At 37.1% G+C, this 24,534-nt stretch overlaps 2 protein-coding genes and 1 long non-coding RNA gene across 7 annotated transcripts; 1 reads left to right on the top strand and 2 right to left on the bottom strand.

Moving 5' to 3' along the window:
• Positions 1-1,060: 1,060 nt before the first annotated feature.
• LOC149623179 (uncharacterized) lies at positions 1,061-3,541 on the bottom strand. Its single transcript, XR_016374870.1, has 4 exons — positions 3,400-3,541; positions 2,433-2,538; positions 2,169-2,361; positions 1,061-1,510 (listed from the first exon to the last, which is right to left on the bottom strand). It is a non-coding gene; the product is annotated as an uncharacterized LOC149623179 (long non-coding RNA).
• A 1,285-nt stretch (positions 3,542-4,826) lies between these two features.
• Positions 4,827-8,638, top strand: LOC149623178 (uncharacterized). Of its 2 annotated transcripts, XM_089853005.1 has the most exons (8): positions 4,827-4,937; positions 5,531-5,634; positions 5,725-5,824; positions 6,126-6,287; positions 6,350-6,485; positions 6,982-7,199; positions 7,420-7,700; positions 7,792-8,638. In XM_089853005.1, exons 1-8 carry the CDS (start codon positions 4,899-4,901, stop codon positions 8,117-8,119), a joined length of 1,368 nt encoding a protein of 455 aa, XP_089709131.1. In that variant the 5' UTR covers positions 4,827-4,898; the 3' UTR covers positions 8,120-8,638. The 2 variants fall into 2 exon arrangements, with proteins under 2 accessions (XP_089709131.1, XP_089709132.1); XM_089853006.1 differs by lacking the exon at positions 4,827-4,937 and having other exon boundaries at positions 5,508-5,638.
• Positions 8,639-9,149: 511 nt separating this feature from the next.
• Positions 9,150-23,332, bottom strand: LOC149623177 (tudor domain-containing protein 1-like). Of its 4 annotated transcripts, XM_089852980.1 has the most exons (24): positions 21,945-23,332; positions 20,576-20,624; positions 18,889-18,977; positions 18,042-18,265; positions 17,534-17,590; positions 17,325-17,381; positions 16,727-16,764; positions 16,565-16,658; positions 16,396-16,498; positions 16,263-16,329; positions 15,901-16,098; positions 14,707-15,099; positions 14,531-14,644; positions 13,489-14,271; positions 13,271-13,384; positions 12,744-13,142; positions 12,276-12,467; positions 12,019-12,132; positions 10,368-11,237; positions 10,162-10,276; positions 9,911-10,018; positions 9,672-9,842; positions 9,452-9,584; positions 9,150-9,383 (listed from the first exon to the last, which is right to left on the bottom strand). In XM_089852980.1, the coding sequence occupies exons 1-24, from the start codon at positions 21,968-21,970 to the stop codon at positions 9,371-9,373; spliced, it is 4,521 nt and encodes a 1,506-aa protein (XP_089709106.1). In that variant the 5' UTR covers positions 21,971-23,332; the 3' UTR covers positions 9,150-9,370. The 4 variants fall into 4 exon arrangements, with proteins under 4 accessions (XP_089709106.1, XP_089709107.1, XP_089709108.1 ...); XM_089852981.1 differs by lacking the exon at positions 20,576-20,624; XM_089852983.1 differs by lacking the exon at positions 18,889-18,977 and having other exon boundaries at positions 9,151-9,383.
• Between the last annotated feature and the right edge of the window lie 1,202 nt (positions 23,333-24,534).

Here is a 24,534-nt window from a genome sequence, read left to right as displayed (position 1 = left end):
AAAAAAAAAAGGATGTTTTGATTTTATTTTGAAATTAGGATATTTTGTTTGTAGGCGACTATCTCTTTAAACATAGATGCTTAGAAGGCCGCTGAATTTTTTTCATCTGGCCCAATTCCAGTATTACATCTTCAAGGAGTCGACGCGACGCGTTCAACAACATCAAAATTCACCAGCCACTATCTTAATTAGGCACTCCACTCTCCACACTCGTACCAACTATAAGTATAGAACTCTAAAAGACGCGACGCGAGGAAGATATTTCTCAAAGTATACCCAATCTTGGTGAACTTTAACCATCGCCGTGTTTGTCAAGGCATTATGGCTATAGTTGATCGAAATTTGCGCAAAGACGAGGCTCTTAACCCTCTTTAGAGGAACGAGGTAAAAGAGAAAAGATGCCTAAAACATCTACACTACTTGTTACGAGAAAAAAGTCTAGGGCATCCCTGAGTGTGGATTAATTACCATCATTTTGTGAGAAAAGCGCCCAATAATATCGAGCCTGTTTATTTAACGATTGTTGCGCAATCTTCCGTACACTTCATGGTGAAATAAACACTGCTAAACCTTTAGGTGTGTTGGTAGGGTAAAACTGAGTCGAAAGTGTCATCAAAGAACATTTATTTACGGAGATATGGGTCGCCCAAACATTGATTGGTAAATAGTCACATATGGGTAGCAAGATAACTTGTAAGAGATTTGCAGGCGCTATATAATTAAATGAGAATTCGCGGTACTTTTAATTCTAATTAGGCCAAAGGTTGAATGTAGCTCGTGTTTTTTCCACTACTACGACTACTCATTTAATTTCATGACTAGCGTCTGCAAATCCCGTACACATTATGCCTGCGTCACGCGTTAAGAGAAAATACCTAGGCTTGTCGAAAGCGAATGTTTAGTATACTATCAGCAATTTGTAGGAATACATACAGCCATTAGGAATCACTGCGTAACCGTATCTCTCACGTGAATTTGTACGCGGATTGTGTGGGCTGGGCTTGAGTACTATCCGTCACGCCTCATAATTCTGACGTCTTTCTAGCTGAGATTTCATTGGGTGGAAGCAACGCGAGATCGGGCGCGCAAGTGCAAGGCGCACCGAAATAGATTATTCGCGATGTTAAATTAGTGTTACGTAATAAAATCCGCCTAAATACGGTGAGAAAATTTCTACAAAATGATTCCTAGTAGCTTTTTGTATTTCTGGTCGTTATTACGAAAGAACAGTATTTCGCACTTGAGATTACAATTAACACTTTTTATTGTTAGTCCTGTTATTCATTAGTGGGTTTGTTAACTTTGTTTATTAGTAAAACATTTATTAGTATTTACAGGTGTTAATAACAAACTTTGTGAGTTGAGAAAGAGTTCATCCAATACGTTCTGGGATGAGAATCTTCACTGTTTGGACTTTTGAGACTCTTGCTCGACACTACCTAGGGGGGCGTAAGTGCCGAAAGCGATGTTTGGAGTCGCGACATAACCATTCTCCTTTTTTTGTACTTGGCTGAAACAAGCGTGCGAAAATTCCAATTAGAATATTGTATATTACCAGGAGTTCATAATAACCCCCCTTCGTAAGTGATTGCCTTACGTAAACGAAGGCAATCCCTAACAGTGGTAATTTCCAACTGCGCAGTTTACCACGCGCATTTTTTACGCGCGTCACAAAATAGAAGCGATACATTGAATCTTTATTTCCACCGAATAGAATGTATCTTTCTGACTCATAGCAGATAAAGTAAGCGCATGGTGACGTCAAGAAAGATTTTACGCGTCACATCTATTTTTCCTGAAAATAGAGAGATTAAGCTAGCTACAAGTACACCATAAGTTAGGTTCCATAAGTATGACACCTATTCTTCGTAACGCTAGAGACTTACTGAGAGCTAGTTCGAGAACGACGCGATAATTGCATTACTAAAAGCTGTGACGTTGCACCTACGTCTCTTCGTGACAAGCTCTCAGTAACCGGTGACAAACGTATGGAACATATCTTATGAACTTATGGTACACGTAACAGGGATGCTTTATCTCTCTATTATGGAGGTGATAATCCTGCTTCGGTCTGTTCAAGAATCTCAAGAGATTCCACGACAAAGGTGCAAGGTATAGGACAAGCTCTTTAGCGTCAATCATAGGGAACTTATAAAGTTAATATTTACTCAATAATGGCCGTATCGTCGGCTGCTTGTTGAGACACTCGAGGTCCCAAATTTCCCGAAGCGTTGCATACATTTAGAGAAATTATAAATAATAATAACGACAGAAGAACGCAACTTTGTAGATGCATTTGTAAATTTGGGTATTAAAACTTATAACGTTTTTAACTCCAATAGGGAACCGGTTGATTTAAAGCTAATTAAATTTAGGTAATTATAATTAATTTTAGCAAATTTTGTTTCTTTAGTAACTTTGAATGAACTTACCAGATTTTGAGAGCAGTAAGACTCAAACATCCAATTTCCGAATGAGAAGGTAACGTCGTGTTTTTCAATCGAAAGCTGTAGGATCCGGAAGTTAAATGAACTCTACCTTCAAAGCAATCAAATCTCCGTTAAAATATTAGGGTTCAATAGACTGAAACATCTGTTATAATGATAATATTATTAGGGAAATGAATATTCTACCAGAGGTTAAAAAACCCTCTTTAAATAACATACTCGAATCTATACTATATCCTATCATAAGTTCATGAGATATGTTCCATAAGTTTGTCACTGGTTACTGAGAGGTTGTCATGAAGTAACGTAGGTGAAACGTCATAGATTCTGGTAAAGCGACGCCAAAGGCTCTGTGGCGAAAAAGGAAGACGCACTGCAAAACCGCGTGTAGTCAATATTAGCTTCGTTCTCTAACTAGCTCTCATGGGTAAGTCTCTAGCATTACGTACGAAGTATAGGAAGTGTCATACTTTTGGAACATATCTTTATAAACTTATGATCCTATCAATATGTTAAAAGTGTAGTCATAAATTGATCAACTACGATTAAGTTTCTACGTCTGTTGGGATCTGCCACAGACAGACAATGTTTGGGGGGGGGGGGGCTCCCAAACAGTGGCGTCTCAAACAAGAAAATAATAAAATGAGTAAAATGTTGCTGTACTGCCGACGTACGACGGAAAATAAATCGGTATGATGTCTGCAGACCTATGACACTGCGTTTAAAAATAATGATAAGAATGACGGAGTACTACAGCCACTTGTACTCAAAATAGATGTTTCTCCGTTCTGTTTTACCCTGTCTATATAAGCATTCATATTTATTATAACTATCAACAACAAATCTGTAACAAAGCGTGGGTATTTTGTCTGTTATATCTTAAAGTCAAATAAAACTAAATCATGTTTAATCTAATTTAAAATTGGATTTAATAGCGATTAATAATGCGTACATGCCCAGTAATACAAACTGTTGTATTACTGCCTTGTTGTACAGGTTGATTTGTAGAGCGCCGGGAACTAAACAGGAAACGCTGTGACATTACTGACTTCATTCTCGAAACCGGAAACGAATTATCAATTCCGCGTTTCAACAAACACGGAAATTTCATCGGAATTGCTACAGAAATTCCCGCATCAGCTAGTCTTTATTTCTAAGATTGAAAATGTCCGTTTTATCTTGTGGACATTTAATAATTGGTTAAAACTCCCCGTATTGGTCAACTGTTACTTTCCGGGTCCTATTCCGATTTCGACTCAATTATATTATTATGGCTATGACGAAGATTCCGTGGGTTTTGTTATCAACGTTGTCCGTACTATATTTGACGCATCACCGTGTCATGGCGTACAACGTGTCACGTCAAACGCGGTCATCAGAGGAACCACAGAGCAAAGAAAGTTATCAAAAAGCAATAATACAGTAAGTAAAACTTGTCGTGTTGATGCGTAACCAAAAGTTCATAGAACTCGGAGAAAGGAACTACCTTCTTTCTTCAAGATAAAACTACGTACAATCAGTAGCTTTCCCTGTAATTCTCGTGTCATTTCTTGAGCAGACGACTACGCGTTTGAGGGAGTGATTTCTTTGGGCATAGAAAATGAGATAAGACGCCTAAAACAGTGAGAGACTGACTTTTAGAACGTAATTCTATGAAATTTTGTTCATACCAGTCAAGTTCGCTTATTGATCTAGAGTATATATTTTTAACTATAATTTCCATATTTCAGGCAAGTTAATGAGAAGGATAATGGTTTCGTCGCGACACCCGACTTTTCGTACGCCACAATAAAATAAACTCATTTAGTACTTGTTTTCTTCAATTTTCAACTCTATTGATTTCTCATCTTCATTACGATGTTTTTGTCATACGTTTACAGGAGACACTGCATTCGATATTCGTGGGAACCTAATTGCCTTGATTATTTGCCACCATAAAATAAAATTATTTTTCCAATTTTTCACTCGAGTTCCTTCTTAATTACCTTGTTTTCGTCAAAAATACTCCGTGTATACGACATAACATCAGACTGCAGATTCGATAGTATGATCGTGGAAGACAGCGGATAAAGAGACCTTGGATTGTTCGTCCAAGTTTAGGTTTATTAAACTTACCATTAAGTTCACTTTACGTTTTCGCAAATGGTTACGCGTGTTTCCGGCAACCAATCTAGGTGTTATGCAGGGACTTGTTAGGTTATAGCTTCGGAGTTTCAATTCTTTTAGTGCGGTTAGAGATAAATCAGTTTTAGTATGAAAACTTGTTGAGATTATAGCGTTTACACGCCTATCTACTTGTGAATACAAAGCTTTGAATAATTAATTAATTTTAACTTCCGCCGTTGTTAATCAATATAGAACAATAATTACATATCTTAGCGAAGTTACTTTCAATAAGCGTGCGCAATTGCGCGTGAGCATAGATCCTTCAGTCTCCCACCCGAGTTACTAATGGCTTTACTTCAACGTCCAAGAATTTGCACAACGCAGGTAAGTGCTTAAGGACAAACATTTATTCTAATTAACATTAGCGGTGTTCGAGATTAGATACTTTTTTCAATCAAGAACGATTTTACTACGAAGTTGTTGAAATTTAAATCTAGGTTCACACAAGCTCATTTGTCTCCTTAACGTACGCGATTTTTTTCTTCATTGGGGAAAACTATAGCACCAAAAAAAAGTAGAAGCGATAGACGAGGGCTAATCACTGTTAGATTCCCTGTACACTAATTACGGATTACGTGTAATTATTTTAGTACTGTCAAGGACAGGGCTTTTAAAGATTACGCGTAATCACTTTAGTACACTGAGTGACTGGCCTCTCGGCGACAGAAAAGGTATTCTCGTGGTGCCGGGAAGATACTTAGAGATGTGGAAGGGGCTTAAATCATATCCCTTTATTGACGTCACCAAGGGTCCAGAGTTTACAAGTTCCCTCCCACATTTCGAAGTTAAGATTCCCAGTGTCGTTTCTATATTTTTAACTGTCTTCCATCAAAGAATATCCAGACTTTAGTCGACGCGTATGGCTATTTAGTTCCAATAATCACGTGATTAAATCAATTATTCAAAATTGAATCTAGCTCCCTTTTAACCACGAATGGGATGAAGGACCAAACGGAGTCTTATCTTTCAGTGGTATTTATGGAAAATATCACAACCTTATCAACTCGAGACTCAACTTGAGGCAAGTAAATATAATTGAAAATCCTCTTCACTTAATTGCCATTGATATTCTCGGTAACGCTTGCTTTGTACAATATTTATTTCGTTACAGCCTAAAAATGGCGGATGTCAAATTCGCAGACATGATAGAAGTCGGTTATATAAAAGATGACAATAAACTAACCGGTGCCTTGAAATTTCTAGCCACAAACGTAAGAGCCATTTAGCTCGTATTTTGACCCCTTCTGTCACCTTCCTAATAAACAATTCCTTAACCTGATTATTCACAAACTTAAACCTGCATGGTTAATAGCATCCTTGACTAGGACCATTATAGGGACCCAATTGCATTGAAACTATTACTAAAAACTAAATTTGTGTTGAATCTCTCGTTTCAACATCAATATACAACAGTTAAGGTTCGGTAAAATAAAACAGAGGGTCGTAGGTGTTTTCTTTCTTAAAATTTAGCGATGTCCCCGAAGTTAAAACAGCTAGGTCTAACTATTCTAGGAGTCTGATGTAGCGCTAGTTCCTTGTCGAATGGGTTTCAAAGAATTTAAATACGTCGACTACCAATCCATTTCTGGCGTCAGGATCTTTAAAATTATATCGAGTCAACCCTATCTGGTCTTTGGCAATAAATTTGACGCGCTTCAAGTCTTTAACCCAGAGGTACTTCAGACACACGAAGAATTGAATTATTTGATGACTTACTTCATTTTTTTTAAAAAAAGGTTTGGTTTGCCATATTGATATTGTTACCGGTCGTGTGTGGTGCAATATTTATTTCAAAATACCGAGATCGAAAGAAAGAACACAGTTCGATGGTCCAAATATTTTTCTCGGTTTTGGGTATAATTTTTCTCCAAGGTAAAGTACAACCATAAGTCTATTATGTAAGGTCCCATTATATAATAGACTTATGGTACAACCAATAACAGTGTTCGGGCGAAATTTTTATATTGAAAATCCCTGACTTTTATAGCTTATCCCTTTAACAAAATTTGCCAATATCCCTGACCATTATAAGGTGTTTCGAAGAGTCAACTTCATTACACCTGGCCCATTTTTAGCATTTCTCGAAGCATGGTTTGATATAACAAACGCAATCTCTGACTTTTTAGGAAAAAATCCCTGACTTTACCCCCCATTTCACAAATCCCTGACTTATCAAGGTTAACAAGGTTAAGTACGAACCCTGAATAAATAAATAATGAGTGTTGAAACCATAAGTTCATAAGAACATACCTTATAAACTTATGTTGAAGCGTTTAATTTCGATTACTTGATAATAACTGAATAGAAAACCTTAAGTGCGGCGGTATCGACCCGCAATGAAATGTTATGAACTTTTACTTGATCAAAGGCTATCAATTTGGTCACTCCCCTAAATACGCACGGATTTACTTCGGACTTTGGATTATAGCCTTTTACTGGCTAACATCGGCATTTTCGAGTGTCTTGCTATCTCGGACTTCAGTCCCACTCACCCCTAAATACTACGATTCCTTCAAAGACGTTATCAAAACACCCGACATGAAGATGTACGTTCCACAAAACACGTCCCTACACAATTATATCGCGGTATGCAGAAAAGTCGAACAACTAATCGGAACCATTGTGCCTCCATATATCCCCTGTTGGTTTCTACGCGGGTTTTGTGGGCTGAGCTTGAGTACAATCCGACACGCGCCACATAACCCGCGTAGAAATTAACACGGGATATCTAGCTGTATGTGTTCCTGATTAAACTAACAGGATTTTCAACACGGATTCATTCTTAATTGGCCAATATTTTGAACAGGATTCACCGAATGCCGAATTAAAACTTCTAAACTCCCAGCTTGAACGCACAAATTCATTCTTTGAAATTTACGAGTTTATGGGTCTTGCGGAAGAAGCGATTAGAAAATACAGCGTCGTCCTCCCCACTAGTTCCCTGTTTCCGTTCTTTCATACGCTGGAATTGTGCGACACGCGCAACCTAATTCCTCACATGTCCAAGGACGACGTTGTAGTGGACTACCAGACCTTCATGCACCGAAAGGGCTACGATAGCCCTACTATGAGACAATGGAAAATCGTGTAAGAGTACCTGCCTTGCACTTAATAAAATGATAGACGCGCTATTAATGGAAAACATATTGGACCCTATTAAAATTGACAATAATTGCAGAACGCAACATTATTTCGAAGCTGGAATTTTCACGAAGGATATTCAAGACAAAGATAACCAAAATATAAAATGCGCGGCTTTTTTTTCCGCGCAACGTGATTCAGTTCGACGGAAAACTTGGCAACCTTTGGGCTTGAGCAACGTTCTGTTTCCATTTCGAGCCATGCTGGGTTTTTTTACGATCGCGTTTGTAACCGAAATTGTCGACTTGGCACACTCATTTTACAAGAAGCATATATTTCGTCAAAAACGCGCGGGTATAACAGCAAATCACTGTCGGGAAAGAATAAAGCCAACCTTAAATAACTATTTGCCGAATCATGAGTAATAGGGCTTGGTTAATTACTCTGTATCTGAAAGCTAACGCGTATATTTTACCAGATTGCGCTTCAACGCTCACGCGGTACATCCACGCTACGGAAGCACTAAACACCTCAACAAAACGCGAATGTTTAGAACTCGGCAAATAACGATTGCGCGGCGTCGCCTTTAGAGTCAATCCCCTCATTTTTTCTTCACTGGGGATCACGCATCTGCTAGGCATATAGCTATAAAACGGCGATAAACGCGAGAAACCGGCGAATATTCGAAACTCGCCAAATAACGAATATCGCGCGCCACTTTCGCTTCAATCCCCTCAGTTATTCTTCATCGGGGATTTTGCAGCTTGCCATAGAGCCTTAAAAATAGCGATGAAATTTCGACACGTAAAATAAAAACACGAAAGATTTGACACTTAAGTCAACTTTATTTTAACAGAAATAAACAAAAAGAGGACATTGTCATTTTCTTTGACAAAACAAAAATAAAAAATATGAAGATAATAATGATATCTTGACTAATGTTACACTTCAGTGTTTTTTTTTTTTAACTTAACAAGTATATCTTGAAATATTTAACACTATTTTTATGAACTGTTATTTAGGTCTGCCGAAACGACGTATTAGACACAAAAAAAAAGGATCACAAAATGATATTTTTGTCACTTGAAAAATAAAAAAACACAAAATAATAAAAAAAAAACGAAAAAATATTTTTCTCACTTGAAAAATAAAAAAACACAAAATAATAAAAAAAAAACAAAATAATATTTTTCTCACTTGAAAAAAAAAAAATACAAAATAATACTTTTCTCACTTGAAAAAAAAAAAAATACAAAATAATATTTTTGTCACTTGAAAAAAAAAAAAATACAAAATAATATTTTTGTCACTTGGAAAAAAAAATACAAAATATTTTTGTCACTTGGGAAAAAAAAACACAAAATAATATTTTTGTCACTTGAAAAAAAAAAAAAATACAAAATAATATTTTTCTCAATTGGAAAAAAAAACACAAAATATTTTTGTCACTTGAAAAAAAAAAAAAAAAATACAAAATAATATTTTTCTCACTTGGAAAAAAAAAACACAAAATAATATTTTTGTCACTTGGAAAAAACCGCAAAATAATATTTTTATCACTTTGAAAAAAAAAAAAAAAAAAATAAACACAAAATAATATTTTTGACAAGAAAGAAAATAAAGATATTTAAACCAACGTCGTTCAGCTAAACATTTTTTTAACTTAACGTTTTGGATTAGACATTAAAGCTGAAAATGAATTTGTTTGAAAAGAATGAAAATGATATCTACGCGCTTAAAAGGGATTGCATACTCACTCTGGAATTGAAATAGCGCAATAATGGCTGGAAGCCTCGTAGTTCCGTACATTGGCTTTAACGAGGTTGTTGGAATCTTTCAACAAGGTTTGTAATCGTTTGAGAATGTTCTCCCAATCATCTTCGTTTATTTCTAAAACGAAATACGTAGAATTAACTCAATTAAGATAGTTATGCGCGTGTTCAAAAACTACAATCGATTTGTATCATTAAAGCTCACCATGAATGGAACACAATAGGCCGAGTGAAGGAAAGAAGGCCAATTCCGGCGTCATTGGCAGGAGGTTGGATAAGGAAACGGAGCCATAACTGGCGGAATCAATGAAGTAAACTTCAGCTTTCGCGCCTCTTACGGGCATAACGACGGAAGCTCGGTACCAAATACCATCAGCTACATCGAGTAAAATGTTTATTAACATTCGCGCTAAACTCTAATAGCGAAACGCCATTCTAACTTACAAGGATTTTTAGCCAGCACAAAATCGCGAACCATTGGTTTGTAATTCGAAGGTGGCGATGTTTTGGAGCAATATTCTTGAACTTCGAGCATTAAGTTTTCATAAACGTCTAAATATAAAAAGGAAAATAATAGCGAGTCATTCGCGCTACAAATGTTAACCCAACCCTAAACATTGTTGTTACGCAATGTTCTTGCTAAAAAATGTTTTCACTCTGCCATAGTACAAAAGTATAATATTTGTTTTTTTTACCATTTTCATCCACAATGCGGCAGGCTAAGGCATTTGTATCCCATATTTCAATTACTTTCAGCGTTATAGCAGCACCAGTTTCAAAATTTGCGGATAAAACCATGGCCTTGGTTTTCTACAACAAAGAAACAACGGTTACCAGTTCGGATGACCGCCCTTGTCCACGAGCGACTATGTACCAATCTTAAGCGTATTGATTTAAATACCTGTTGTTTCGAAGTAACTTCGTGATTACTCAACTTGGCAACTGGAGAAATCTGAGACATTAAAGTCTTATTGGCGCTTTCGGAATCGCTTTTCAAAGTAACGACAGAGACATCGTCAGTGGACACTACCTTCATCTTCCATTTTTCGATAAACAGAAGTTGACTCAACTCCAAACTAAGCTCCTCGACACCTTCGATAGAAACGCAATGCGAGTACGACGGAAATTTAAAGGCGGGTTTGGGTAAAGGCAAAATATCCTTCTTGGATATTTTATCCGTATTTCCATAATCGATGAAAAATACTTCTAAGGCATCGGGCTCAACAGCCAACACTTTGCAACGATACCAATTTCCGTCGGCTTCAAATTTACCGCAAACCAAATCGCCAATTTCCAATAAGAGTTCGGAATGAACTTTTTGGGTATTGGCGTATTTTGATAAATTTGATTGTAGACGTTCTAAGTCATCCAATTTTGATAACAACGTAACGTGGATCTTAGGAGATGAAACCCAAGTAACGGTGACCTCGTATTCTAATCCAGGCTGAAGTACTTCTTTTGGTAAAGTAGCGCGTGCCTCTGAGACATCTTTACTACAAGCTGGCGCTTGCTCCGAACGTTTTAAAACATTTTCCGCGGGTTTCGGTGTTTCGACGTATTCAGCCAACTTCTCATTAACTAGAATTTCAGCCAGGTCTTTATTATCTTTATTATTAATTTGAACCTCGAATAATTCCCCGTTTCGAGTTACGCTGGTTAATGTCAAGAATTTCTCGTGCAATAATTCAGCCGCTATACGTTCGAACGCGACCTCCGAAAATTCTTTTAAACCACCCGCTGGTTTGACGCGGCTCAAACGTATCTGGTAACCCTGTTACAAATACAGAGAAAGAACCATAATCTATGGCATCAAAACCGGAAACGTATACCCTTAAAATATGAAAGACCTATAAGGTGTGAAAGCGAAGATGCACAGCCCCCTTTTTCAAAGAATGGTACTCTGGTCTTAAAACAGGGTTCGTACAAAATTTTTGGAATGAAATTCCCTGACTTTTCCAGGTTTTCCCTGACTAAATTCCACAAATTCCCCTGACCATATGCAATAACTTACAAGGCGTTAATATATGAAAACAAATCTAAATTCACTCGAATCATTTTTGCACGAGTTGTCATTGTTATAAAGATAAGCCAATTAATTCGTTTAAATTTAATTCAAAGTAAATCATAAATAACCGGAGCGAGCGAAGCGAGCTCCGCGAATTTGGGGTTCTGTTCAAGTCTAAGACAACACTTTTTTGGTCACCCTTACACTGTTATCCAGACTATCAATTTCCCACCAATAGATTTTTCCCTGACATTTCCCTGACTTTTTAGGCCCATTTTCAATTTCCCTGACTTTTCCCTGACCTTTTAGGCCCATTTTCAATTTCCCTGACTTTTCCAGGTTTTCCAGGTCGTGTACGAACCCTGTAAAAGGTTATCATAATAACTCTCTCATGGCAGACCACGCTACTTCGCGCATCATTCTACGACTCGGATAAAGTCTCATTTAAGTCCGCGGCTTTCCCAAAACAATCCCGTTCTTCGCGCATCCCAAATTTTTGAATAAAACTCCACCCATAGAATTTCCCCGACAATATCAAATTGCTTACCATGGCTGGGTACTCCATCAATTCTTGAGGCATAGCGGCAATGCTTTGCAACTTCACAACTTCCGAGTTACCATAATCCACAAAGAACACCTCAATATTGTCAGTATCCGTAACCTACAAATGAAGTTGTCACTGACCGGTCTCCACTAACTACACCAACACTTATTTCTTTGTCCCCCCGCCCACCCGCGCGTTGGAACCTAGCAAATCAATTACAACAAAATACTACTTGTTTTAAAAACAAATCCAAGACGTACTTTATCTACTCGACCTCTGTACCAGTCTCCATCCGTGTATTTAGCGACGCACAAATTTCCAGTGACTGGAATGAAATCCTTTGACGGAACCATTTTATTTTTTAAAAATTCGGTTATTTTTTTAAGATTCTCAACATCAGATTTTTTAAGAACAAAAAGCAACGATGGATAATTCGCGTACGATGCGATAATCTAGGCAATAAAGGAAACAATATTAAGAACGTATGAAATCCATAATTTGTATTGACACACTTCAACCAAGAACAAGTGTAAAACCTGATCATGTACAACGATACATGGGTGGAGAGAGGTGAAAGGGAATGTTCATGGACCATGCGCGGCAATGAAAGAGTACCTCGCGCACGCCCTTACCATTGTACAGAAGCTTCATTACAGGTGTGAATATTACTGCTCCATTTCACCTCTCTCTTTCAAGAAGATAAGATTAGGTTGTAGTGACGATCTTACTTTATCTCCGGGAGAAAGAGACTGCTGCGGTAGATTAGTATATTGAGTTCCATCAACATTTGTCAAGTCAACTGTATCCCGACTAATCACAGATTTCGGTACGGAATTATTATCCTTCGGATTCAAACCTGAATCGAGCAAAGACTCTTTAGAAGGACTCGGCGTTGATGCACCAACGGGAATCGGATCAAAAAGTCCACTTTGCACGAGAAAATCCGCGATATCGTTACTATCCTTATCTTCGAGATCGACTATAAAGCCGCGCCCACAATCAGTAAGAGTTAATTCCTTGACAGTTAACTGAAATCCGTTGATAAAATCGAAGAAAATTTGTTGTTCTTCAGGAGAAAATTCACTAGCTCCATTCAACGGTTTCACTCTTAATTGAAGCCGGATTGCCTAACAGAAAAAAGTCAAGTATATTAAATTTGCGATAGATTTCTAATGGTTGTACGTTAGTTTGGAATTGATAGAGGAACTTTTGAACATTTAAAATAACTTAATTCAACAGTTAAGACATATCGAACCTTAGCAGAGTACGAGAAGAGCTTTTGCGGAAGCGTTCGTAGATCTGAGGTACGACATACAGCTTCATTACCGTAATCAACAAAACATACATCAACTTTTTGGTCTTCTCGGATCTGAAATTTACATCGAATATATTCTAGCATATATTTTAAACTAAAAATCGCGAACCTTCCCCTTTGGGACGTCATAAACATTAAAACAGTCTTAAAAACCCTACCTTGATGATTTCTCCTCTATACCACATATTGTCCTCCTCAAATTGAGCGACACAAAACGCTCCAACTTCAGGCACAAAAGGTTCTTGACTTTTTATCTCAGTTTGTAGCGTAACGCTTATCGTGTATAGATCGTCTTCATCCGTCAGCTTATGAACGTAAAACTTGGACGGATCTTTTCCATAGGCTAAGATCGTTACATCGCCAACTTTGAGCTCTTGTTTAGGCAGCGTAAATTTACTTTTCTTTGGATATATCACATTTTCTTCTTTGGCAGTAGGAACATTTTCTTCTTTGGCAGTAGGAACATTTTCTTCTTTGGCAGTAGGAACATTTTCCTCTTTGGCAGTAGGAACATTTTGTTGCGTAAGCTGAGGACGAGTTGCGGTAGCAATTTTAGGTTCCGCAGAAGAGTGTTCCATAGAACTAGGACGTTTCGTCTCAAGAATTGTAGGACTTTTATCTCTAGCAATTTGGTGTTCCGTAGAACTAGGATATAGCGCGGGAGAACTCTTATGTTGCGAGGAAGAATCAGTAGCAGTTGCCGACAATAGAGTTCCGGAACTATTCGCAACAGGCGCAGCGAGTTGCGCATCAACAAGCAGCTTCGCGATGTCGTTGTTTTCCTCATCTTGAAGATCAACTACAAAAATATCTCCAGTCTGATGGCTTTGTTTCACGATAAGAGGGTACTGATTTATGAAATCATGGAACTTTTCACAAACTTCATTTGGAAATTCTCCTTTGCCGTGTAATGGTTGAATTTTTAATCTAAGACAGAACGCCTAAAAGTAATACATAAACTATGAATTGAATTGTTTTGTTTTTTTTCAAAAAATTAACGATTAGTTCATGGGATCCGACATTTACATCAAGCCCCCTAAATTGCTCGTGAAATCCGAAATTAAAAACTGCGAGATCTTCACATGAAATCCGAAATCGCGAGATATTTCACATGAAATCCGAAATCGCGAAACCTTTCACATGAAATCCGAAATCGCGAAACCTTTCACATGAACCAAATAAGGACAAAAAAATTCTTACTTTAGGAGAATAAGCCAACAACTCCTTGGGAAGTGGTTTCAAGCCAGAAACATCCACTTCACTTTCATTGCCATAGTCGATATAAAATATTATCACCTTCCCATTATCGAGAATCTACGTGAAAACAAAACTACAGCAACACAGCCTTAAAAACTAACTTTAAGACCGCGTATTACCTTCTGTATTCTAACTCTGTACCACAATTCATCTATAAACAAAGCCGAACAAATCAGACCAACTTTAGGGTCAACTGGAACCAGATTCGAAATAGCGCCTTTTGATTGGAGAACTTCTCCAATGGCCAGCAATTCTTCACCATCAGATATCTTTTGAGCGTAGAACTTGAGCGGATCGTTTCCGTGAACTAACAGAACAGTATCGCCAGTCGCGAGTTGTTGCTTTGGTAATTCACAAATCTCATTGACAACTTTCAAAGTGCTTGATACGTTTCGATTATTTGAGATATCTTGATTTTGCTCAATAACTGGCTCTGATTTTTTCGACAGAGTTAATTTAGGAATAGCTCCTGACGCTTTGTTAGGCAACGATGAAATCTCGCTATTTGAATTCTTGAAAATCGTAACGAAATAGTATAAAGTTGTTAGAAGTTATATTAGTAATTTAGTTTCTTTTTAAACTTTGATAGTATAATGATAGGGACATTGTGAACAAGCAGTCCCCTTTTGAAAGCCCTCTGAAATAAATTTATCGCGCCATCCCATGACCAATTTGTTTTATTTATTTATTTATTGTGTGTTGTTCACAAAGTCAACATTGTGACGTATGCGTGAACATCGTAAATCGATACATTAGGCATGTTACAGAAAGACAGGGTGTACAGTAGTATGAGAACAAAAAAACGGGTAATGATGTAATATTAAAAAATAATAATGTTAACAATTAATAAGAATAACTAAACAAGTAGTAGTAGTAGTACAGTAGTATGAGAACAAAAAAAAACGGGTATTGATGTAATATTAAAAAATAATAATGTTAACAATTAATAAGAATAATTAACATGTAAATAATAATAATTATAACGATTAAAACAGTGTAAGATAATTTAGAGTTCACTGCACAATAATGTAATGTAGATAATCATTAGGAGGTGGGTTGAAGAAGTAGGGTGCTTACAATTTAGTACGAAAAAATGTCTAACCAAACAATACAATTGGCCTCTCTTTCTCTAAAGAACTGAAACGCGTCACTTCGAAGACCAATGATTTCTCGTCAATCCCAAAAACTTATAAAACCCCTAAAATATCTCCACTCAGCGTCCCCGCCTACTTAAATTAGCATTACAGCTATGGCAAGTGTCACGTTACGGTACTCGTTGCGAATTTACTTGAAATAAATAAAAACTCGCTCACTTTGTCTCCGTCACAAATTTGTTTCGGCGCAGTTTCTTCAGCATCAGCATTTTGACTGATATTAGAGTCGCGTCTGTGAATACTACTTTCTCCAGGCGACTCCAAATGTCGCGGTTTACGTAATGGAATGGTGTGAATATTTTTTGGCACTGATCTTTGCTTCAGAAAACGGCTGCGCGTATCAGATTCGGTAACGACCTATAGTTACATACCGTGTGTCAATATAAAGCGCTAGATTTGTCAGGATTTTACGGGACCATTTCTAGTCCGCCTCGCTCATATTCCAACTGATACCAAAAGAGCTAACAGTTCAGAGCTAACTCTCAAACTATTAGCTCCCTCTAGGAGATAACAAAACGTACCATTATACTCTTCACTCGATGTTTTTCAACACTGTTAGTAGCAAAGTTTAAATTATGAGCAGCAGCGCTGTAAAATATTGCCACTATTAAGATCTCGCTTTGGTACATCGGACTTCAAATACTAAGCGCTTACAAATTAACGCAATCAACAAAATGCGAATTCTCGTGATGGTCTACTACTTGGCACTCTTCATCGCAGTAAAGAACGGATTTGCATCGACCGCACCTAAATTTAGCTGCGCAAAAACACTCGCGATATCGTAAAAATGATTCGCGAATAAAAGTAAAACCCATTTAATTACCCGGACCACCGCAGACATTGCAAGTCTCTTCAAATTCAACTGGTCGAAATGTATCTCGGGCTATATTTCTAACGCTGATAACCACTTCATTCTCCTTTGTAATTAAAATTATTTTTATTCAGCGTAAAAATTATACTAAACTAAAATTTTTCTATCAAATACCTGGAATTTAACACGTTTTTCTTTAGTGTCATTAAAATCTAAAAAAATTATATAAAAAAAATCCAATAGAACTTGTAATAAAATTTATATTATTGTACTAGTGTTAAGTTCAGTATCACTTGATAATAATTTTAAAAGAGTGTTACCGCGAGTACCGAGCGGTATTACGAAAAATACTGGCTAAAATCCCATAGAATTACAGCGACCTCCTTCGCGACTTCAGCAAAACACAGTAAAACAAGTTGCTAATTCCAAAAATAGCTATCTTAATATTTAATAGGGTTCGGACGAAATTTTTATATTGGAAATCCCTGACTTTTCCAGCTTATCCCGGCTGACCAAATTTTGCCAATATCCCTGACCATTTTAGGGCGTTAACCAGAGCCCACTTCACCACGCCCATATTTAGCATTGTTCGACGAAGCAGGGTTTGCTTTAATTAATATCTTAAAGGGATAGAAGGCAGCTCCACCTAGATTTGAAAACAACTATCGGTGTTTTAACGTTCCGTTCATTGGCCCTTTACACACTCGTCACAAATCTCATTTTATCAAGTGTACTTTCCTCAATACGAGTTAAAACGGTCAAATTTACGTACAATGAATATTTCTCGGCAGATGGCCAGGAATTTGACAACTGCGTTCAAAAGATGGACCTAAAACGCGTAATTAGTTTAATTATTTTTGAGGGTTTTTTTTTCTCTGTCGAACTAACTAAAGGTAATTTGGGCGTAGGCAATTGCAAATACACATTTTTATATCACAAACTTATCATTGTGGTAAAAATCGCCGTAACATAGAAACTTACTAGTATTCCTGCTACGACATTTAGGAGTTTCGGGAAAGTCAATTATTGGCTGTGATTCTGAAATAAATACGATTGGTGGTAGGTAACAATAACAACCCTTAAAGGGAGGGTGAAAACGAAAAATCAAGTGATTTTTTTTATCGATTTTTCCACTAATTATAAGACCTATCAGCACACAGCGAAACTTCCAGGAAATATCTCCAATGATTTTAAAATTCAAAATTAGTTTCAGATTTCATGGATAATTTGAAATTAGCACCTCCTGCTGAAAATGAATATTGCACAAAGCTAGGTTCGCGCGTGCTGACAACCAATGTTGTAAAGAGTATGTACAGAATAAGCTGTCGTTCGAGATAGGGAGTTGCCTATCCTATAGCGTTAAAACAAATTTCAAGCTCACGCGTGTTCTTTATCCATGGTTTCACTATGCAAATTGGTCTTTAATTTGTATAACGACAGATTCACTTTATTTTCCTTTTGACCCTCCCCTTAACTGTAAAGTAATCACCCTCCAATAGTCCGGACATTGGTCTCGTAACGTTGTTGTTTGAATCATTCATGGCTGAAGGCAGTACCGCTTCCGATTTATGAAGCTTTGGAACTGCGGTATTCGCACTTTGCGCGCGAATTCCTTTGGAGTAATTAAAAGTCAAGCCTAACGGATTGTTTACGGGATTACTGAAGTATTCCAGAGCCCGCCTTGAATCTTCCGTACTTTCAAAGTTAGCAAATCTAAGATATTCATATTTTTACATTACACTAATGAGCTTCGGAAATAAATGGAAAACTGTTTTCTATTATGAGACGTGGTTAGTAAGTTAATTCGACTAATAAATTAATTCTCTTTGTTGCTTCAACGCTTTCGCGCGTAAACTACCCGATGAACCGTAATTTTAAGTTCAATTTCAAATTTGATTTCAATCAGAAAACCCAACCTGAAGAAACCCATGCAAAGCGCGTGTCCAGTGGATCCCCTACAAGTTGACTTTCCTTACAAACTCCAGTTTTGACTTGGAGAAGGCAGGAGGCATTTGTGGGCGGGATTTATAAGAGCACTTACAAATCCAGCCCACTAGCCTTCGCCAAGCCAAAACTGGAGTTCAGGAGGAAAGTCACCTTGTAGGGGATCCGCTGGACCCGCGCTTTGCTTTAAAGGGAGACTGAAATAGGTCTTACACGCCTAGGTCACCTTTGAAACTGCAAAAACTCTATAAAAATAGTAAGTTCTATCAATGATTTTTACGTTATTTTATCAAAATAAATCGATTAAAATATGATCGTCTGACCATTTCATTCTCCCTATAAGTAGTAAAGGAAATGGAGGAATAAAATTGTAAAAGTAAAAAATCTCGCACCCAGCTTTGTTGTTTCGGCCAGATTTCTGGTCCAAAACCACGCAATCCTCTAAACCACCTTGTTTTGAGAACATCTCATACAGATCGCTCTAAAAATACCAAGCTTAGTTTACATATTGCTTCTTGGAATGCTTCGAGTGTGGGATTAGAGGGGGTGTGGCCTAAATATAAGGTGACACCCTTATTTTAATGACTGAATAGAGCTATATCAGTTGAAGGGGGGGGGGAAACGTCACAGTTGGGCCTGCCAATAAACGGAGCCGGTTTTCCCCCTCCCTCCGTGCGGGCCGCTGAAGAACTTTATGCCAAATTTCCTGCACAATATGGCGTATAGGCGGGGACTAGCGAAACCCCGCCTCAAAATCTCTCCTTTCCCACCGAAATGAAATAGCTCTATAAAGTGCTGTCAATATGATTTGAGATAGTTCTATTCATAGAGACTTGGCAATTCGGGCTTAACTCCGCCCCCAGCGCCATTACGGTTTTTTTAACAGAATGATAGCTATATAAGCTCCTCCTCCTGGTATATTTTTTAGCATTAGTGAAAGGTTAGGCAGTCTGACGTTGCATGACGTAGTACTGCCAAGTCCCTATAGTTTAAATTGTATGGCATGAACTGACCACTTCCAATAGAGCTATCTCAATTGTGACGTCAGTGCCTAGGTAAAACGTCAGGGGCTCAGCTTTGACAATGGGTGGCCATGGTACCAGTTTGGTTCTATGGGCAAATAGCATGGTTGACGTCACACTAAGGCTTCTGAGATAGCTCTATATGGTCGCCAAAACCGAGGTAAGAGAGAGGAAGGTTTGATGTCACGAGAAAGTTTGTGGTAGCAGATTATTGTAGTAATTCAAAACCAAGGTTATTGGCAACACTCTATAGGGAGCAGAGCTGGGTTTCACCAAGCTTGGCTATACAAATTTTCCCCAAATGCCCCCCTCTGATAGGGAGCCTTAAGAAGTTGAGACCATGATTTCTCTGTGGCCAAATCAAAGCTACCTACCTATTCAGTCTGAAAGTCTAATCATGGATAAAGAATGCGCGTGAGGAAATTGTTTTCACTCTACAGGATATGCAACTCCCTATCTCGGACGACAGCTTATTCTGTATATACTCTGCAACAACATCGGTTGTCAGCACGCGCAAAGCTAAGTCTCTATGTAATTTAGTTTTGTGCGTGCTGTCAGCCTGTCAAGAGACGAAAAACTTCAGGATCGTCAGGATTTAAAATATTCGCGAGTTTTTTTAGCTCGAGTTACTGCACTGACCTCTAGGCCTTAGTTTCAAATACGTGTGAAATTGCCTACAGCCTACTACACGTATTTGAAACTAAGGCCTAGAGGTCCGTGCACTCGCGCTAAAAAACTCGCGGATATTTCAAATCCTGAAGATCCTGAAGTTTTGGTCTCTTGACAGCACGTACAAAGCTAGGTTACATAGAGACCTAGCTTTGCGCGTGTTGACAACCGATGCCGTAACAGAGTATATACAGAATAAGCTGTCGTCCGAGATAAGGAGTTGCCGATCCTGTAGAGTGAAAACAAATTTCTTTACGCGCATTCTTTATCCATGGTCTAATCATTACATCTTATTTTTGAACAAATTTAATTTAAATTGAAAAATTTGCTTTGTTAAATAGTAGGCTTAGACGATAACACTAAGTTTTGCAAAAATAGTTGCGCCTACCTCGGTAAAGTCCAATGGCAGACCAGAAATATATATATTAGGTGAAATCCTAAAATCCAAAAATTTATTTCTTGTTTAAAGTGACTAGGAAGAGTTTTTAAGGTGTTGGCAACCCTCAACAAAATCTGTCTGGCTAAATTTCATACACTCAACGGCTAATAGTACTTTACAGTCAACAGTCTAAATGTGAGGCCAATTTTTTAATGTTGCTCCATTATTTGGAGTAATATCTCTTCCCTAAACTCTATACAATCTCTGCTACCATGATTCTCCCTTCCTTGAGGTGGTGTCTCGCGTGATTCATCAACTGTCACAAAGACACCCTTGACTAAGTACTCCTTAATCCTTCTTGAACCATTCCTATCACAAATAGGGACTTGGCAATTCGGGTTTAACTCCGCCCCCAGCGCCATTATGGTATGTTTTTATAACAGAATGAAAGCTATATAAGCCCCTCCTCCTGGTACGTTTTTTAGCACTAGTGGAAGGTAGCGTGACGTTGCATGACGTAGTACTGCCAAGTCCCTATTGGGGTTTGTTAAGTGCCCCAAACTAATAAGATTGTTGCCCTATGGAACCTCCTGGCCCATGGACGTAGGTTTTTAAACAAAAGTTACAAAATCAGGGTTCGTACAAAATTTTGGAATGAAATTCCCTGACTTTTCCAGGTTTTCCCTGACTAAATTAAACAAATTTCCCTGACCATTTGCAATAACGTACATGGCGAAGATATATGAAAACCAATCTAAATTCATTCGAAACATTTTTGCACAAGTTATTGTTACAAAAATTAGCCAATTAATTCGTTTAAATTTAACTTTAAGTGAATCATAAAAAACTGTAGCGAGAGAAGCGAGCTCCGCTAATTTTAGGCTCTGGTCGTAACCTCAGACAAGACATTTTCTGGTCACCCTTATACTGTTATCCAAACTTTAAAATTTCCCTACAATATATTTTTCCCTGACTTTTTAGGTCCATTTTAAATTTCCCTGACCTTTAAGGCCCATTTTCAATTTCCCTGACTTTTCCAGGTCGTGTACGAACCCTGAAAATGATCTTCCAACTATGTAAATTTTCTCATCCCTCTTTCATATATTTCTCTGTGATGGAGCTGTCCACCACTGACAGTTTAACACACAACCATACAAACCCTAGTTTTTAAACTTTTAAGCCAAAATAATTCCAAACTGTAACTGTAACCTTAGTTAACTCAAAATGACGTAGGCCTAATACAAAATTCCTTTGTTCAAGAGCATGACTTAGCAATACTTCACGCGTCATCAACAAAGCTGTGCCTACATTTACCTTGCCATATTTATAGCTCTACACTAAGAGAAAAAGATAATAATTACGTAAATATCAAGCTTACTGTTGAAAAGATTGTGGCTTCAGCATTATCAAGGCCTACGCCTTTTAATAAACAAAAGAAACCCGTATACGTTAACCGTCACAACGAACAAAAAACACACCGTTCACAATGGCGCAGTTGCACAAATAAAGAATCCAATTATCCAATTCCAAGCATGAGCGAATGAGCGGGGGGGGGCGTTACATGAAGCAGTCCTGGAAATAAGTATTTTTTTAACTAGTCCTTGGGAGCAGTAACCCCTAAGTGTCCAAAATAATAAACAGTGGACTTGTCACCTAATAGTTTTAGTAAATGTATTTGCAATTAATAAACTAGTCCTGAGGACCAGTAACCCCACTTCTTGAATTTAAAAACTGGTCCAAGCAAGTAATAAACTGCGCTATTTCCCAGACTGCCATGGACTATAAAGAGAGCAACAGAAGGGGTGAATTATATCTCGCACCTAGTTTCATTCTCTTTAATATACAATCATAGCCAACTCAATCACGCGTTTTTGTAAAAAAAAGAATTTAATAAACATAAACTGTGCTTCCAAGTTCAATCCATGGCTCGGGGGGGGGGGTAAAATGAAGCAGTCTGGGAAATAAGAATATTTTTTAACTAGTCCTTGGGAGCAGTAACCCCTAAGTGTCCAAAATAATAAACAGTGGACTTGTCACCTAATAGTTTTAGTAAATGTATTTGCAATTAATAAACTAATCCTGAGGACCAGTAACCCCACTTCTTGAATTTAAAAACTGGTCCAAGCAAGTAATAAACTGCAGAGGAATTTCCCTATTTCCCAGACTGCCATGGACTGTAGAGAGAGGAACAGAAGGGGTCAATTATAAATTATATCTCGCACCTAGTTTCATTGTCTTTCATATACAATCATAGCCAACTCAATCACGCGTTTTTGTAAAAAACTGGCCAAGGAATTTAATAAACATAAACTCTGCTTCCCCAGAAAAACACGCCACATCCCTTTTCCCTCTATAAGGCGTAGAATCCCGTTTCGACACTGGCGATACTTCATATAAAATACACCTCTTGTTTTTCATTTTTCCACCAAAATGACGGTGATATTTACCGAGGGTAAGGCGAACAGGTGAATGCACTGGGACTGACTGTTAGTAGGCCAGATTTACCACCCCCATTCACGATGCTATTATTATTCAAACGTAAATTAACGTAAGCTTATAACTATACCATGAATACCATCACAATACATTTTTGGTAATTACCCTTATGGCAAAATGGGAGGGTCCTAAAAAGGACCCAAAGAAAGGGGAAGGGAAGAAGAAGGGGAATAGATAGATTTTTTTGTCTTTTTACAAAAGATAGGAAAACAAAAGACGGAAAAATTAATATAATGCTTTTTCATTATTGAAATACTAGTTACCATAATTCCTAATCAGATCTAATTAAATAAAAAAAATTCCAATTAAACTTAATTACTAGTTTAAAAATATTTATTATTTAAATTTTGAATATCAATTTAAAAGACTAATTTTAATAAAAACCTAATTAAATTTAAATGAAAAAGCATTATTAATCAGATATAAAATAAACTTTAATTTTTAATAATCTTCATCATTAGTTATTCATAGTTTCAGAAGAAAATTAAAAACTTACGAAATTTTGAAAATTTAGCCAATATCAATGAAGTAGCGTTATTAAAAATTATATAGACACATTAATTTTTAACGTAGGAACAATACTGTTTAAAACAATTTTAACCTCCAAAAAAAAATGTTAAAATAAATGTGGCTTTTAAATTTCTTTTTTAAGATAAAATTAAAATTAAAATAATTTTGATGGAAATCTGAGTTTCATTTTTTAAACAAATTTAGTGTTTTCTTGATGTTTAAAAAATTAACGAGTCACGCGAGAGCATTTCAAATATTTTTTACGGTCCATATATATTAAAAAAAACGCGTTTTCATCAAGATGATTTGAAATTTGTACACGTCAAAACTTCCTTAAATATTTTTCGATGAACGTAAAAATGACCGCGGGCGCATAAAGTTTACACGTATTTTTCCAACTGAACACGCTTACTAGTTATAGTTAATCAAACTTTTTATACACGATAAAAACGTCCTCTTTTTATTATTAAAAACGTTGTCACACTAATGAAAATGATGTCGAATATGTTTTTTTTATTTAAACTGTGCTTTTTTCCTTACGTACTAATTTTTCCAATTGAGTTTTTTTTTTTTGTATTTTACTTCTGGGGTAACGTTGAATTTTACGAGGAAGGCTTGAAGTTGAAATTGGGTTTTACACGGGTAGAATTTCGTGATGAATTTGACTTCACACTAGTTAATGAAGGTTTTAAGTTAACTCAAAGTGGAATTATTTTCACTTTCTGATTTTCACACGGGTGATTAAGATTTTGGAAGTTGATCTACGGGAAGAAACTTCAAGATGAAGTTGATTTTCAGTGGAGAAAAGCCGAATTTTAAGATAAAGTTAATTTTGCTCGGGGGAAATGTTGCGATGATTATGTGTCGGGAAGAATTTTGTGCTGAGAACTTGATGAAGTGATGGCTCGAAATCAGTTTTTTTTTTGGGAGATAATTGTGACTTGAAAGTTGATTTCAGGTTG

The sequence above is a fragment of the Phalangium opilio genome, unplaced genomic scaffold (assembly GCF_054372755.1).
Source record: "Phalangium opilio isolate 3A_F unplaced genomic scaffold, DU_Popi_V2 ptg000113l_1, whole genome shotgun sequence".
In the NCBI taxonomy this organism is placed as follows: Eukaryota; Metazoa; Arthropoda; class Arachnida; order Opiliones; family Phalangiidae; genus Phalangium; species Phalangium opilio.
Note: the sequence above shows the minus strand (reverse complement) of the source record. Positions and strands in the feature narration are given on the sequence as shown.